Below are 14,474 nucleotides of genomic sequence, written 5' to 3'. Positions count from 1 at the left end.
CAGGAGAGAGGAAAGAAACAAAGATAATCCAGAAGGTCAATGACTGAGAAAGAAAATTAATGTAGACCAACTAACAGACAAAGACAGAATAAAGAGAAACGCAGAATAGTAAATAAATTAATTAATAGCCCCTCCTCCTTTATTTAAAGTAATCCAATAATAAATAGTAGATAATGTGAAACAATAAGATTATGAAAATCTTATATTTGATATATTAATAATTTATGTACATTTTATTTCTCATTTTTCCTCGCTACCTCAACATATCAAACGAGGGCACTTAGCGGACCCTGGACATGCTTACACGTTTACACGCCCTCGTCTGTTTACGCTGCTGGGCCTAAAAGCCACCTCCACCCTAAAAACGTTGTTAAGAGCCATTCGGCTCAGCATGGGGCCGCCCCCAGCCGCCCACTCCCGGACAACAACCCTCACCACCCATCTATTTATTATGCATTCATTGACTTTTAGACGTATCGATATCAGACAAAAAATAAATTATTTATAACATTTAAATTGTTTATATTATTCTTCACTTTAGAATATGGTAATTATTACTTTACATTTCTTGTGTTAGTTGATTTAATTTTTTCACCTCTTAATTTCATTATTTCTCTTTTTTGTTAATGACAAAAAATTAACAAATTTTTAGTTTTCATTTGCCTGATTAATCACCTCTTTCTTCTTAATTAATTTTCCTTTTTCTTTGTACTGCATATATCAGCACAAGATCTGCCAGATGTCCAAAGATTTTATCGTTTTTCCAAGCTAGATTGTTGTTTTTCTTCACCGAAAAAACAAACATTCTGGCCTTAACTGAAGCCTGAAAAAATCAGTGAAATTTAAACTTATTTTAGCTGAATTTGTTGAAATTAACAGAATGACAGCTTTAGAACATTTTACTGGATTTCTTTCTCCTTTTTTCCCAGCATCTCTAGACTTTCATACCTTTCAAGTCTAACTTACGCATGCTGGACTTTATAAAGTCAGATTTTACTCAAAGATCAATTTTTATAGCTATAGAATATTTATTTATATTTTTATCCTGACAGATTACCTTAAGCTTTCTCATTTTTCCTATCTAGGACTGTTTGCTGTTGTATATCCAGACAAAAATAAGTGTTCTGAACTTAACTGAAGACTGTGAAAACATCATTTTTCACTTCTAAACTTAATTTAGAAAGCTTAATAATAAGGTAATTATTAAGCTTAATTTAATGAAAATATAGTATGTAAGCTCCTGACATTTTTCTTTAGGTTTTCTTGTTTTTCCCACCTAGGATTGATTGCTGATGAATCTATAGTAAAAAATAAGCATTCTGGACTTAATCAAAGACTTGGAAAAAAAATCAGTTTTTACTGAAATTTAAACTTATTTAAGCCTAATTTGATGAAAATATTAGTTTATGAGCTACTGAAAGATTTCTTTAGGTTTTCTCGTTTTTCCCACCTAGTTTTGTTTGTTGATGTATCTATAGTCAAAAATAAGCATTCTGGACTTAACTGAAGACTGTGAAAACATCATTTTTCACTTCTAATAAACTAAGGACTTAGAAAAAATCAGTTTAAACTTATTTTAGCTTAATTTGTTGAAAGTAACAGAATGACAGCTTCAGAATATTTTCCTGGGGTTCTCTCTTTTTTCTCAGCATCTCAACAAATCGTCTGAACTTTGAAAGAGATTTGTGTTTAAATTTATACTTACTTTTAGATAATTTGACAGAAGTTTGAGGATAAGAGCTTTTCCAGGGTTTTTCTTGTTGTCCCAGCTTGGATACTGTTGGACCTTTGGGCATAAATAAGCATTCTGAACTTAACTAAGTATGTGGAAAGAGTCATTTTTTGTTGATATTTATATTTATTTTTCCAAAAAAAGTTTATTTATTTTTCCAAAAAAAGTTTATTTATTTTTCCATAATTTTGATGAAAATTTGCGGATAGCAGTTCATGTAGCTTTTCTTGGTGTTTTCTAGTTTTTCCTTGCTTTTCACTGTTTTTGTTTGTTTGTTTCTTTCCTAGCTTTTCACCGTTTCCTTTGTGTCTTAACACAAAAACAAGTAGTCTAGACATAACCAAAGTCTTGGAAAAAGTCAAGACTTATTTTAATTTAAGGTTTTTTTTTTAAAAACAGTTTTTCAACACTTTCATTGCTCCCAAAGGTGAAATTATCTAACTTTACCAAGAACTTTATTTAAGTCAGATGTTATGGTGGAATTGTAAAATATGAACAGAGAGAGTAAGAAAAAATACAAAGATATAGCGATAAATTTATTTTTTCAAATGTGTCAATTGAATAAATGCACAAATTCCCTTATAACTTATACAGTACAATTGTTATAATAATTTTATAATTACAGCACTGACTTATTGCTTAAATAAAATAAATGATGGGGGCGGAGAAAAAAAACAACAAAAAACAAACAAAAAAGTCCTATCGTGTGTAGTCGCCGCATTTGAAACACTTGCAGTCCGAAGGCTCCCTCAGCTTCACGTCCATAGTTGACGAGCCATCCCGTTCGAGGCGCATACCGTCCGGGTCATAGCAGTGTGTTAGAGTGACAATCCTCTCACGAAGAAAACTCTCTCTGCAGCAGTAGCACTCCTGGATGGACGTGTAAATTAATAAATATCATTTGGTATTTTGTGAACACTTTTTTAAAAAAAGATTTTACCTAACTATACGAACCTTGAGGAAGCCCGTAGGCGTTATGACACTCGGCTGCACTTGCGATGTACATGCGCCTTCACACTTGTTCACCGCTATGTCACCATTGCATGTCCTTGAAAGCCTCCCTAACTCGTCAAACTCCTCTAAGAACAAATTAATATTTTATTTAAAAAAAAAATATATATATATATATTTTCACAGTATACCTTTGATTATGTGTATCTCAGACGGTAGGGTCTCACAGGCCTCGTCCTGTCCTTGGCCCCTTGCCAAGGCTACACAGGCCAGCGCCAGGGCGAATTGGTTCACGTGCATACTTGCAAGAAGGATCAACCCCACTGGCATGGTGTCGACGAAGGACCGGCCTTTTATAAACCGGCCACCCTCTCGAGACCAGGGGGGGGGGCACCTGCTGTGCCTGAAAGCTGCCCTAATAACATCTTATTGCATGTTGAAAGCTGGTGTAAATGCCAGCTGTTAAATTATAATCATTAACAAATTGACTGTTTAATAAAATGGGGGGTGGTTTATTAGTTCTGACGATTCTAGTAAATGTATAATTTATTTAGTACATTCGATGATAAAATTCTAAATGGTTAATAACAAATAAAACATTCAATTAAGATTTTTAATATTAAAATGTCATGAAATACAAATAAAACAATCTTTCATAAATCTAACACTAAATTGTAAGAATTTATTTAAAAAAATAAAGTTTTAACAATTAAAGATATCATATTAATAATATATGAACAGCTTAGACTGTGGAAAGAAGTCTATTTAAATTGTACAACACAATTTTTTTTCTCTCAAAATTTTAGCCTAGGTCGTTAGCTCTTGACTGTTAGTAGTTCCTGTCATCTTTGGCAAATCGGAGAAATAAATTAATTCAGGTTTACTTTAAGATTCCAGAATATGTGAGCAAGTGAGATCAGATTTAGTTGAAGATTCTGTTAATTTAGGCAAGATTTTAGATTTATAGATGATGCATATTTAATTAAGCAGGAGCCTGATGATCTACAAAATATCCTTGAGAAAATCATGCAACATATTTACTGACGATATCCAGCATATTGAAAGATAAATATGCAGAATCTTGCCTTATTTGGTGGGAATCCTCTGCAAACCTGAAGTCACTTGCTCAAATATGCTGGGATCTTAAAATAAAACAGAAGAATCTTGTTTAAATATGCAGAATCCCTTATAAATCGGCAGACTCTTACTCCAATAAACTGGGAATCAGCTGAATTTTTGTCAATCTTGCATAATTTTTCTGAAGGATTATTGTGTATATCTGCTGAATCTTTAAGTGAATCTGTACAAAATGGACAAAATAAGGAGACTTGCTTCAATATGCTAGAATCTAGTTACATCTGAGAATTTCGCTCAAAGTCTCTTGCTTAAATATGCTTGAATCTTAAAGTAAACGGGAAGAATCTAGTCTAAATATGCATGTTATCTTTAAGATTTCTCAGATTTCATAAGATTCTGCCAATTTATGCCAGATTCTGCTGAATTACATTAACATTCTGCAGATTTGCACAATATGCTTCAGAAAATTATGCAAGATTGCAATAGTGACAGCTGATGCCCAGTTTTTTTTTGGAGCAAGAGCCTGCAGATTTACACAGGATTCGGCAAAATTCTTTTGATCTAACTGAAAGATTCTGGCATATTTTGAGCAAGAGACTTCAGGTTTGTGTAGGATTTCAGCCAAATAAGGAAAGATTCTACATATTTATTTTTCAATATACTGGGAATCATTAATATTTATTATTTTTAATAAATATTTATAAATAATATTTATATAATATATATTATTTCATCAAATAATAAATTAAATAATATCTATTATTTATAAATATTATTTTTAATAAATATTTATTTATAACACAATTTTCTCACTGATATTGTTTAGATCAGCAGGGTCCTGCTTAATTAAATATGCTGGATTTGTCCATAAATCTAAAATCTTTATCAAAAGACTTCAGGTTGGTGTTGGATTCCAGCCAAATAAGTTAAGAGTAAGGGAATTCTAATTCTTCATATCTACTGTAATATTTTGCAGTTTCACTTAGGAAAAATTCTAGCATATTTAAGAAAAAATCTACAGGTATATGTAAGATTCTACAGATTTACTTGAAAATTCTGCGGATTTTCAAAATATCCTTCAGAAAATTATCCAAGATTATCATATTTACATTTTACAGATGATTCCCAGTGGATTGAAGCAAGACGACTGCAGATTTGCCCAATACCTTTGAGTATCTCATGTAGGATTCTCAAATTTGCTTACCAAGCGAGTGTGCAGAATCTTAAAAAAATCAGAATCTCTCTTAAATATGCAGATTCCTTATTTTACTGGAACCCTAAGCAAACCTGAAGAACCTTGCTCAAATATCTGCAGAATCACATTAACATTCCTTAGATTTACACAAAATTCTGCCAAATTTACACAATAATTCCCAGATTTACAAAGGATTACAGCTTATTTAAGCGAGAGACACATTTTATACATGATCTACTTAAAGATTTTGTGAATATAGAAAATATCCCTAAGAATATTACACATGACCCTTAGATTTATGATTGATCCTGTACATTCAGATAAAATTCTTCTGGTTTACTATATATCTAATAGCATATTTATACCAACAGACATCGCGTTTGCAGAGGATTCCAGCATATTAAGGCAAGATTCTGCATACTTAGGAGAGATTCTTCAGATTTACTTTAATATTCTACAGGCTCTTGCTTAAAAATTCTGGGAATCATGCAAATAGTAAAAATCTTGCACAATTTTCTCAAGGATTTGTATATAAACCTGTAGAATCTTGTCTAAATCAGCATAATATTGCTTGAAAATTCTTTCATACGGAAATAATGAGAATGTGGTTATTGTGCAAATCGACAGAATGTTATGAAAATAGGAGTCTTAAAGTAAATACACTGTTGTTTAATAATCTTGTATAATTCTGCAGGATATCGCTTGAACATGGATGATCTTGTGAATTAAATTATGTATATATATATTCAGGTTGAACTTTTTCACAGCTTTTATAGATATGTTCGTATCAAGGTTTTTTGATAGCATTATGTGCCATACGCTAACAGTGAAGCGTCTTTGCTATAAAGATAGCACCTAGTCGATCGTTCGTTATCAGAACTAGGCAGCAACTTCAATGTCCTTCTTTTCCACTACCGGATCCAGCTTTTCATATGGGTTTTGAAGTTCTCCATCCGGCGTAGGCTGTTTGTTCAGTTCATCCTGCCCATCTGTAAGCTGTAGAAGGACAAAACATATTGTAAAACAATCTATGGGGGGGGGAGATCAAATAAAATTATTATCTACGGTTTTATCTTCTTCGACAGCATCTGGATCTTTGGTGTCTTCTTTGACTTCCTTTTTGAATTTATTTACATCTGGGGAAGAAAACAAAATCATCAGTTGAAATAATTTTGGCAATGGTCATCGTGTTTCATACCGTAAATCGAGACGTCGAAGCCTAGGAGACGGAGGTAGTGGATCGCCTCAGGCCTGGAAATATACACCCGGAGGCTTTTGTTACCGCGCCATCCAACGAAAGACGTTGAAAGTCCCTTGCAGTCAATTACACAGCTGCCTTGAGCTGAGGGGTAAAAATCAGCATAGAGTGCCTTATTACTATTATTTTTTTTAAAAAATCAACTCACAAATCCCTTCGACCCCAGACTTAGTCTCCTCTGTGAGGATTGACAGGTCAGTCGGGTTGTGCGGGTCGAAATTCTGCAGTAATTTCAGTATATCTTCATCTGGTACGACTACCCTGCGCCCCTTGACGTACTGTTTGATCCTGAACAGGCCCTTAAATTCAACGATAAATAATTAACAAAAAAAAAAAAAAAATTAAACATTGACTTACTTCTTGTACAAGACGAAATTGGCACTGCATCGACCTGTTGTCGCACCTTGCAAAAACTTTCACACCAGTGTTTATAATCTAAGGAATTTAAAATAAAATGATTCTTTTATTGACTTGAATATTATTATTATTATTACAATATATTTTTTTACTTTGATCTTGGTCTGATTGTGGTCGACGAGATCCCTGACGGATTTGGAAGTGAAGTAGATATTCTTCTTTTTACCGACAAGACACCTTGTCAGAAGGCAGGTCGGCTCTAAATCCTCAATTTTATAAAATTCCCTAAAGTTTTACAATAAAAAATTTAATAAAATGAAAATTAATAATTTTTTAAAATCAATTAACCGTATTGAATGCCAGACTTCCTCATCTCCTTTGAAAAAGACGAACGGGTCTTCCCTGTAGCCGAGTATCCTGCGCCGTTTTTCCTTCTTGAAATTAGGCTTGTCCCCTGTAGAAAGATCATCATCTACTCTGGGCTGCGCCTCCCAAGGCAGTGCTGAAAGCTTGTGGACTACGGCAACGAAGAAACCACCTGTATCGCCATCATGCGGCAATATCCTAAGGCTTTAAACATAAATTTAACAAAAATTTAAACAAATTGTTTAGGGAAAAAAATCACCATTTTTCCAGTTTGTAGTCGACATCATTATCAAGGCCGATTTTCTCGAGTATCCTCTCCTGGTCTTTCGAAGCAGGTGACCACCTCCTCAACCCAGGCCTGTATTTGAGACCTTCGACTAAACCAGAAACGCCGACAAGTTCGAGCGCACCTATCAGATTCACACAATTAACCATGTCTTTCTTACCGCTGTATTTTTTAAAAATTTTTTATTATACCTTTAGCCTTGTGGAGTATGCGCTGGATGACTGCCTCATCCTCAACAGGGTTGAGCGAACACGTCGAATAGACGAGCCGGCCATTCACGGCAAGCATCTCAACTCCCCTTTTTAATATGCGATACTGCACGCTGAAAGTGGTTAATGAAAAGTGAGTTTGATTTGTCTTTGGATGACATTGGTTAGGTTCATTGTAAGTCGTATTTGACCTCGAATACTGGAAATAAGTTGGATTTGACTTTGGGAAACTAAGATCAGGTTGGATTGCACCTTGGAACCCTGGAGGCAAGTTGGATTTGATATTGAGAAATTAAATGATACTGGGAACCTAAGACCAAGTTTGATTTTATCTTTAGTACCCTGGCTAAGATTACCTAGGATTTGATCTTAGTAACCTGGGTTGGGGCCCACGACAAATCGGAATTGACTTTGAGAATCGTGGTAGCAAATCAAGGCAATTTGGATTTGACCTTGTTACCATGGTACCAATAACAGATGTCAAGTTGGATTTCACCATGGGAATGTTGAAAATGATTTTGCAAACATAAGAGCAGGTTTTCTTTTATCTTTGTACACTGGTACGGCCTAGTGGCAGGTTGAATTTGACCTTAATCCAAGGATATACAGATACACTTTTGGGCAGTTATATAAAATTTTTCTACCCATGCAGGCTGTTGGCATTGTTGATGTTCCATTTGACCCAGATGTCAGCATTCTTCCTTAGCGTTCCATCACCACTGCACGGCACATCGCACAGCACACGGTCAAATTTGACTGGACGTTCAGTCCCATCTATAAAATAAATGAAAAATAAATTAACCATTTAACGTTCCAATTATTTCTCTTCATAATACCTTCGGCTTTCTCCATGAAATTGGGCATGTTTGAAGCGTCGTGATTCGTGATGATGCAGCACGGGCTGTTCAAACGTTTTGCCTGATGAACAAGCATGTAGCACCTCGAATTGTCAACATCATTTGCAATTACGAGACCATCTGACAATAATAAATTTAATTTATTGAATAATTTAATGGAACGTCAACAATCTCTTACCTGGGACTGGATCGTTTTCGTGGAGTTTCTCTATAAGCTGAGCCGTCTTGCTTCCAGGCGCGGCGCACATATCAAGCACCTTGTGGTGCGGCTTCACGTCAAGTATAAGTGGTGGGATCATAGAGACAGTCTCCTGGCGTGATATATTGCCTGTTGCCGTCTCGGCCATGAGGAAATTGTGGAGTCGGAAGTACATCTCAGAGCGGCGTATGTCCTTGCGAGATATCGTCAACTGCCAGCCGAGCGAGTCCGGGTACCAGGGGAGGCATTTGAGGTCGGCTCGGCAGCCCTCGGCCTCGAGGAGGCTCGCGAACAGATCGCCCTGGACTATCTTGAGGAGCAGGCGCGCTTCCTCTTTTGAACATGCCGTAATACGAAAGGCAGTTGGCAGGTCCTTCTTCATGTAGGATAAAAAAGTGTCCCACTCTTCGTCTGGAACTATCTTCTGCATCTATAAAACAAAAAACACATTTATTACCCACATAACATTTATATTAAAAATAATGAGCGGTACAGACTTTATAGTAGCTTTCAAATTCTTTGTTCTCTCTGACGATGTCCTTGTAACTCCTTCTCTCCCCATTTTCAGTGTTTTCCTGAAGAAAACACTCTAAAGTAATATGACAAATAAATACCATCACTTTTCATTGGTTCACTCAGACAAACCAATAGGAAACCAGGGATAAGTTCATGGCAGGTATTATTAGATTTAGGAAGCCAGGTCGGGTTGATATAAAACAAGAAAGCCAGGGAATGGATTTGTGGTCAGTTGGATTTGACCTAAGCCAGGTTCTGGTTGGTATTAAACTAGAGAGCTTGTAACCCAACTAGAGAGGTTTGTTGTATGATTTTTCCAGAGGAAAGTTTGAGGCTTGCAAGAGAAATTTTCTTAGGACGCCAGGGAGAGTTTTGGTAGTTGGTTGGATTTGACCTCAGGAACCCCCGTAAGGAAGGTTCAAAGCCAAATTTCAAAGATTTGAGTTAGAAAGCCAGGGTCTGGTTTATATTCAACAGAGACCCAAATGAAAGTTCCTGGCTGATTGGATTTAACATAGAAGCCAGTGACTGGTTGGATTTGACTTAGGAAGCTGTAGTAGGATGATATGGAACCAGCGAGCAAAGGTATAGCTCCTGACTAGTTGGATTTGACTAAGGAAGCCAGAATAAGTTTGATATGGGACCAGATAGCCTTGGAAAGGTTTTGCCACCAGTTAAATTTCTCTTAGGAAGCCAGGTTCTGATTGCTAGAGGGCCAGGGAAAGGTTGATATTAAACTAGAGAAGAAGGGAATGGGTTTGTGGCTAGTGTGATTTCACTTAGAAAGTTTGGTTAGGTAGGTTGACATGGAGCCAGGGTGCCAAGGAAAGGCCCCTGGTTGGTTGGCTTTGACTTAGGAAACCAGGGTTTGATTAAGTAGGTTGACGAGGAGTCAAGGAAAGGTCCTGGCTGGTTGGCTTTGATTTAGGAAGCCAGGGTTTGTTTAGTTGGTTGACGTGGAACCAGGAAGCCAAGGGAAGGTCCTGGCTGTTGGTTTCGATTTAGGAGGCCAGGGGTTTGGTTAGTTGGTTGACTTGGAACCAGGGAGCCAAGGAAAGGTCCCGGCTGGTTGGCTTTGACTTAGGAAGCCAGGGTTTGGTTAGTTAGGTTGACATGGAGCCAGGGAAGGTCCTAGCTGGTTGGCTGGATATGAGACCAGACGGCCATGAAAAGGGTCAGTAAGCAATGAATGGAACCAGAGAGCCAGGCCAAAGTTGCTAGCTTGTTGGATTTAATGCGAGAACCTGTTGGAAGGTTCGATGAGAGTTAGAATTGGCTTGAAGGACAGGGTCTGGTCGATATGGAACCAGAGAGCAAAGGAAAGGTTCTTTATCGGGGTATATTTGACTTGGAAGCCAGGATCAGATTGACATGGAATTAGAAAACAAGGTAGAAAATCCGTAGACGGTTCCCGGTTGGATTTGACTGTGGAATCTGGTTTCGGTCGGCTATTTATTAAAAAAAAAAGTGACCATACGTCTAAACTTCAACCCACCTCGCCCTTTTTGACCGTTTTCTTCTTGAACTTCCTCTTAAAACGCCTCGTCCCACCGCCCATTTTTTTCAGCCGGTCTTTACTATTACTAAAGAAACTATTGACGAACTACTGAGTAGCGAGTACTGTGTAATGTGTTTGACACGCGTGGTTGCAACCTTTCCAGTTTTCCAGCACTGCAAGAGTGGTGGCACGCTTTAGGTTTGGCCGACTCTCTACCGGCCTCTATAACTTAGGAATGATGACGACATTGTTGACCAATTGATGTCGCTCACAAGTTTGAAATATCCAAAAACATTTAATTTGGGCAGCAAAAGCAATTGGCCAGTTGGTTTTGACCAAAGGAACCAAGAAATAATGTTGTAGTATGTACGCTTACAATTTTACAAAATTGTCCATTTTTTAAAAATAAGGTTTTTTCTTTTCTTCTCTATACTAAAATGGGTTTGCTTAGTCTCGCTGTTTCATGCTTGTACTCCATCCAACGGGATTGCCTAAATTCCGGTGTATAGAGCCAGGGAGAATAACACTTTGACCTTGTTTTGTTTTTATAAGTCAATAATAAATAATACGATGGGTGCGTTCAGCCTCGTTTCTTTATTTGTTTTCTGACAAGATTCTTTCAATTCCGTTATAGGGAGGAAGAAAAAAACAAAATTCATGTAGAAATTTTGCACCTTGAGACAAATGAAGTTGAAATTTTTGCCATTTTCAACTCTTTTTCATGACCAAAAACCCTAAAAATAAAAATTTAAATAAAAAACCTGGACGAAATAGAACGAAAACAGAAGAATATTAAATTTTTATAGGAAGTCAATATGAAAACATAGGGGACCGCGGTAGCCGAGTGGTTAGCATGAGAGACTCTCACGCCGCGGTCGTGGGTTCGATTCCCACCGTTGCCCCTGGCCCTTTTTTCACAATAACCCCCCCAAATTTGAACACACATATACGAATTGTCACATGGTTAATATGCATAGTTCATAACGCCAAGAAAAAAAAAAAAAAATGAAAACATGATAGCGATTCGTATGTTGCATCTATCGAAAAATTAAGTGGATTTTCCGCCAGTTTTGCCTTTTTTTCGAGGCCCACAATCGCCAAATGGTAAATATATATTGAGTATATTAAAAATTATTTATTATATTTATATTTATATTATTACATTAAAAAAAGTCGGATTCTGATAGAAAATTAATAGGAAAAGAAAGTAACTGGTCTAATCTTGCATTAACCGAAAACCCTTGGGGAAATCTTGCCATTTTTTTCCCTTGCCCACAATACCAAAATCGTAAGTTAACTTAAAGGAAATAAAATTAACCACTTCTTAAAAGGAAAAATCAGATTTGGATAGAAAACAGACAAGAAAACAACCTACCAAATTAATTTCAAATTCCAAAAAAATCAATATATTTATGTTTATAAAGTCTGATTATGATAACACACCAATATGAAAACGAGCTAAAAGTGGGATATCTATCTAACCAAATACTATTGGAAATCTGGTCTTTTTTCAAACTTTCAATTTTTTAAAATAAAAAAGTTGAATTGAGATGGCCAAATAATAAGACAACAAGGTAACAAATACCAAGTCGAATGCGGCATCTCTCGAAAAATTATATAAATTTTTTTGCTGCCAACAACCTCCAAATTTAACAATCACTTAAATGAAATAGAATCCTAAACTTTTTATTCTAAAAAAGTGGGCTTTTGATCGAAAATCCAAAATGAAAACAAGTCAAATATTGCATTTACCGAAATACTTTTGGGAAATTTGGTCATTTTGGTCTTTTTCGTGATCCAAAATACCCGGATCGAAAGCTAAGATAGAGGAAATAAGACTGAAAAATTATTTCAATTGAAAAATCGGATTATGATAGCAAACTAATATGAAAAGAAAATAACAAATCGGGTGGTGCATCTAACGAACAACTATGTTGAAATTTGGTCATTTTCCGAATCCCTCAACAATAAAATCAACCACTAACTTAAAAAAAAAAAAGATATTGAAACGTTTTATATAAAAAAAAGACCGATTAGAAGGGAGGAAACAAAACTGACAAGCAACAAGAAAAACAAGATATCAAGTCGAATGTTGTATCTACCGAAAAACTATGCTGAATGTGGCCATTTCTGGTACCCACCAACTCCAAAATGTTTGTAATCTTTTGTGCCTACTACGCTCAAATCCTAAGTTTTTTTTGTGTAAGAATAATCCTATATGTTTATATATCCTATATGTATATCCTGTATGTTTCTTGATTTGAAATTTTCTCTCCCGGGTTGTTTTTTCGCTTTTCGGCCGGCGACCTGGGTATCGACCTCGTCGGGCATCCGCCGCGCGGTACCTCGCCCCCGGGGGCGGCGTTCCGGGCGTACCAAGGCGCCGCCGGCAGCCGGCCGAGGTCTCGGGGGTTGAAAAAGGCAGGGCCTCCGCCCCGGGTCCGGAGGCCGTTCGGGGGGCGGTCGACATGCGCCCTGGAGTCGTCGACACCCCACCCTTAGCCGAGGGGCCGACGATGCCGAAAGGATGCCAGGGGACCTACAGTCTGTGACTGGGGATATTAGAGAGACCGCGCGCCTGGAGAAAAATCGACCCGGAGGATCACAAAGGCGTTGGAGAGACTTGACCGAAGGGCGAAGGACGAAGGACGAAGGCCAAGGATCCAGGGAAGGCGGTAAGTACCGACAAGACACACCTTCACACTAAAATATACATAAAAAAAACCTTCAGCCCTCAATAATTTAAATAAATAAAAAAATCAAACAAACTAAAAAAACCTACAAATCAAACGAAAAGTACACAAAACTAAAACATCACAAAACAACCGAACAAGCGTTCAAACGATCCCACCTCGGTCAAATTCGGCACAGAACACCTTCAAACAATCGAATACTATAAAAAAGCCAAACAGACAATAAAGTATCAAAACAAGGAAGCAAATTCCTACTTTGCCCTGTACGATGTGCCTCGCCTTGGTCGATAATTTGCCTTCGGCCGTTCTCTTCCCTGCGGGAGGCGGTCAATTTTTTTTCTCTCGTCTTGTCTTTTAAGGCGTCCTATGTTTTTTTTTCGAAAAGCCGCGATGGGGCGAAAAGTAGGTCACGCACCCCCTAGAATCGAGGTTATGACACCCACCCCTCGAGCCACCACCGCCAAAAAAAATATTAAAAATTTGGCATCTAGCCCCCCCAATTCAACATTCCACCCAATATAAAATAACAACCAACAATTAATATTAACAATTTTTGTTCGTAAGGGTAAGGGTTCTTAGTTATTACCTACATTACACATTGCATTAAACAATTTTTTTCTCCAAATTTCTTTTGTTTATTTTATACCATCACGGGATTTCAGATGGGACTTGATTATTCCAGGTTGAAAAGTTGACGATCTTATGTTAGTTCAAGCAATAAAATTTGGGGGTTGTGGGTCAAGAAAAAAGATATTTTTGACAGATTCAATAATCGATTGTAAAACTTGTTTTTCTATGAGTTTCCTATCATAATGCAAATTTTTTCAATATAAAATATTCGACAATTTTATATTCTACAAACAATTCTACGTTTTAGGGGTTGTTGGCCACCAAAAATTGCCATATTTTCAAATGGTATTTCTGTAGATGCAATATCTAAATTTTTACCTTGTTTTCATATTGTTTTGCTTTTACAAGCCGACTTTTTAATTAAAAAATAATTTGTCAATCTTCTAATTTAGGACGTGAGCCAAAAAAAATATGACCAAATTCCCAATAGTATGGTGGTAAATGGAATATTCCACTTGCTACCTTGTTTTCATATTGAATTTTCATTAAAGCAAAACTTTTTATTATAACAGGTTTGAAGTTTTTTTTTATTAGGTAATTTTTCAATTTGGAGGTTGTTGGTAGCCTTAAAGAAAGCCAAAAAGACAAAATTTCACAGTCTTTCGGAAAAAGCAACATTCGGCTTGTGACCTTGTTTTCATAGTTTGTTT

General features: G+C 36.6%; 2 protein-coding genes across 4 annotated transcripts; both read right to left on the bottom strand.

Moving 5' to 3' along the window:
• Window positions 1-2,267: 2,267 nt before the first annotated feature.
• On the bottom strand, window positions 2,268-4,465 carry LOC106670830 (partner of bursicon). Of its 2 annotated transcripts, none has more exons than XM_014401462.2 (3): window positions 2,875-4,455; window positions 2,687-2,811; window positions 2,268-2,602 (listed from the first exon to the last, which is right to left on the bottom strand). In XM_014401462.2, the coding sequence occupies exons 1-3, from the start codon at window positions 3,011-3,013 to the stop codon at window positions 2,432-2,434; spliced, it is 435 nt and encodes a 144-aa protein (XP_014256948.1). In that variant the 5' UTR covers window positions 3,014-4,455; the 3' UTR covers window positions 2,268-2,431. The 2 variants fall into 2 exon arrangements, with proteins under 2 accessions (XP_014256948.1, XP_014256949.1); XM_014401463.2 differs by having other exon boundaries at window positions 2,477-2,602; window positions 2,673-2,811; window positions 2,875-4,465.
• Window positions 4,466-5,620: 1,155 nt separating this feature from the next.
• LOC106670829 (tRNA (cytosine(34)-C(5))-methyltransferase) lies at window positions 5,621-10,766 on the bottom strand. 2 transcript variants are annotated; one of them, XM_014401461.2, is made up of 14 exons: window positions 10,499-10,766; window positions 8,985-9,062; window positions 8,467-8,917; window positions 8,268-8,408; window positions 8,076-8,205; window positions 7,414-7,544; window positions 7,196-7,346; window positions 6,919-7,140; window positions 6,723-6,855; window positions 6,571-6,648; window positions 6,362-6,512; window positions 6,154-6,297; window positions 6,021-6,091; window positions 5,621-5,951 (listed from the first exon to the last, which is right to left on the bottom strand). In XM_014401461.2, exons 1-14 carry the CDS (start codon window positions 10,559-10,561, stop codon window positions 5,835-5,837), a joined length of 2,061 nt encoding a protein of 686 aa, XP_014256947.1. In that variant the 5' UTR covers window positions 10,562-10,766; the 3' UTR covers window positions 5,621-5,834. The 2 variants fall into 2 exon arrangements, with proteins under 2 accessions (XP_014256947.1, XP_024081051.1); XM_024225283.1 differs by lacking the exon at window positions 8,985-9,062 and having other exon boundaries at window positions 10,499-10,688.
• Between the last annotated feature and the right edge of the window lie 3,708 nt (window positions 10,767-14,474).

This window comes from Cimex lectularius, unplaced genomic scaffold, assembly GCF_000648675.2.
Source record: "Cimex lectularius strain Harlan isolate CLEC.00 unplaced genomic scaffold, Clec_2.1 scaffold21, whole genome shotgun sequence".
NCBI classification, from domain to species: domain Eukaryota; kingdom Metazoa; phylum Arthropoda; class Insecta; order Hemiptera; family Cimicidae; genus Cimex; species Cimex lectularius.
The sequence above is the reverse complement of the archived record's forward strand: the minus strand, read 5'-3'. Positions and strand labels throughout refer to the sequence as shown.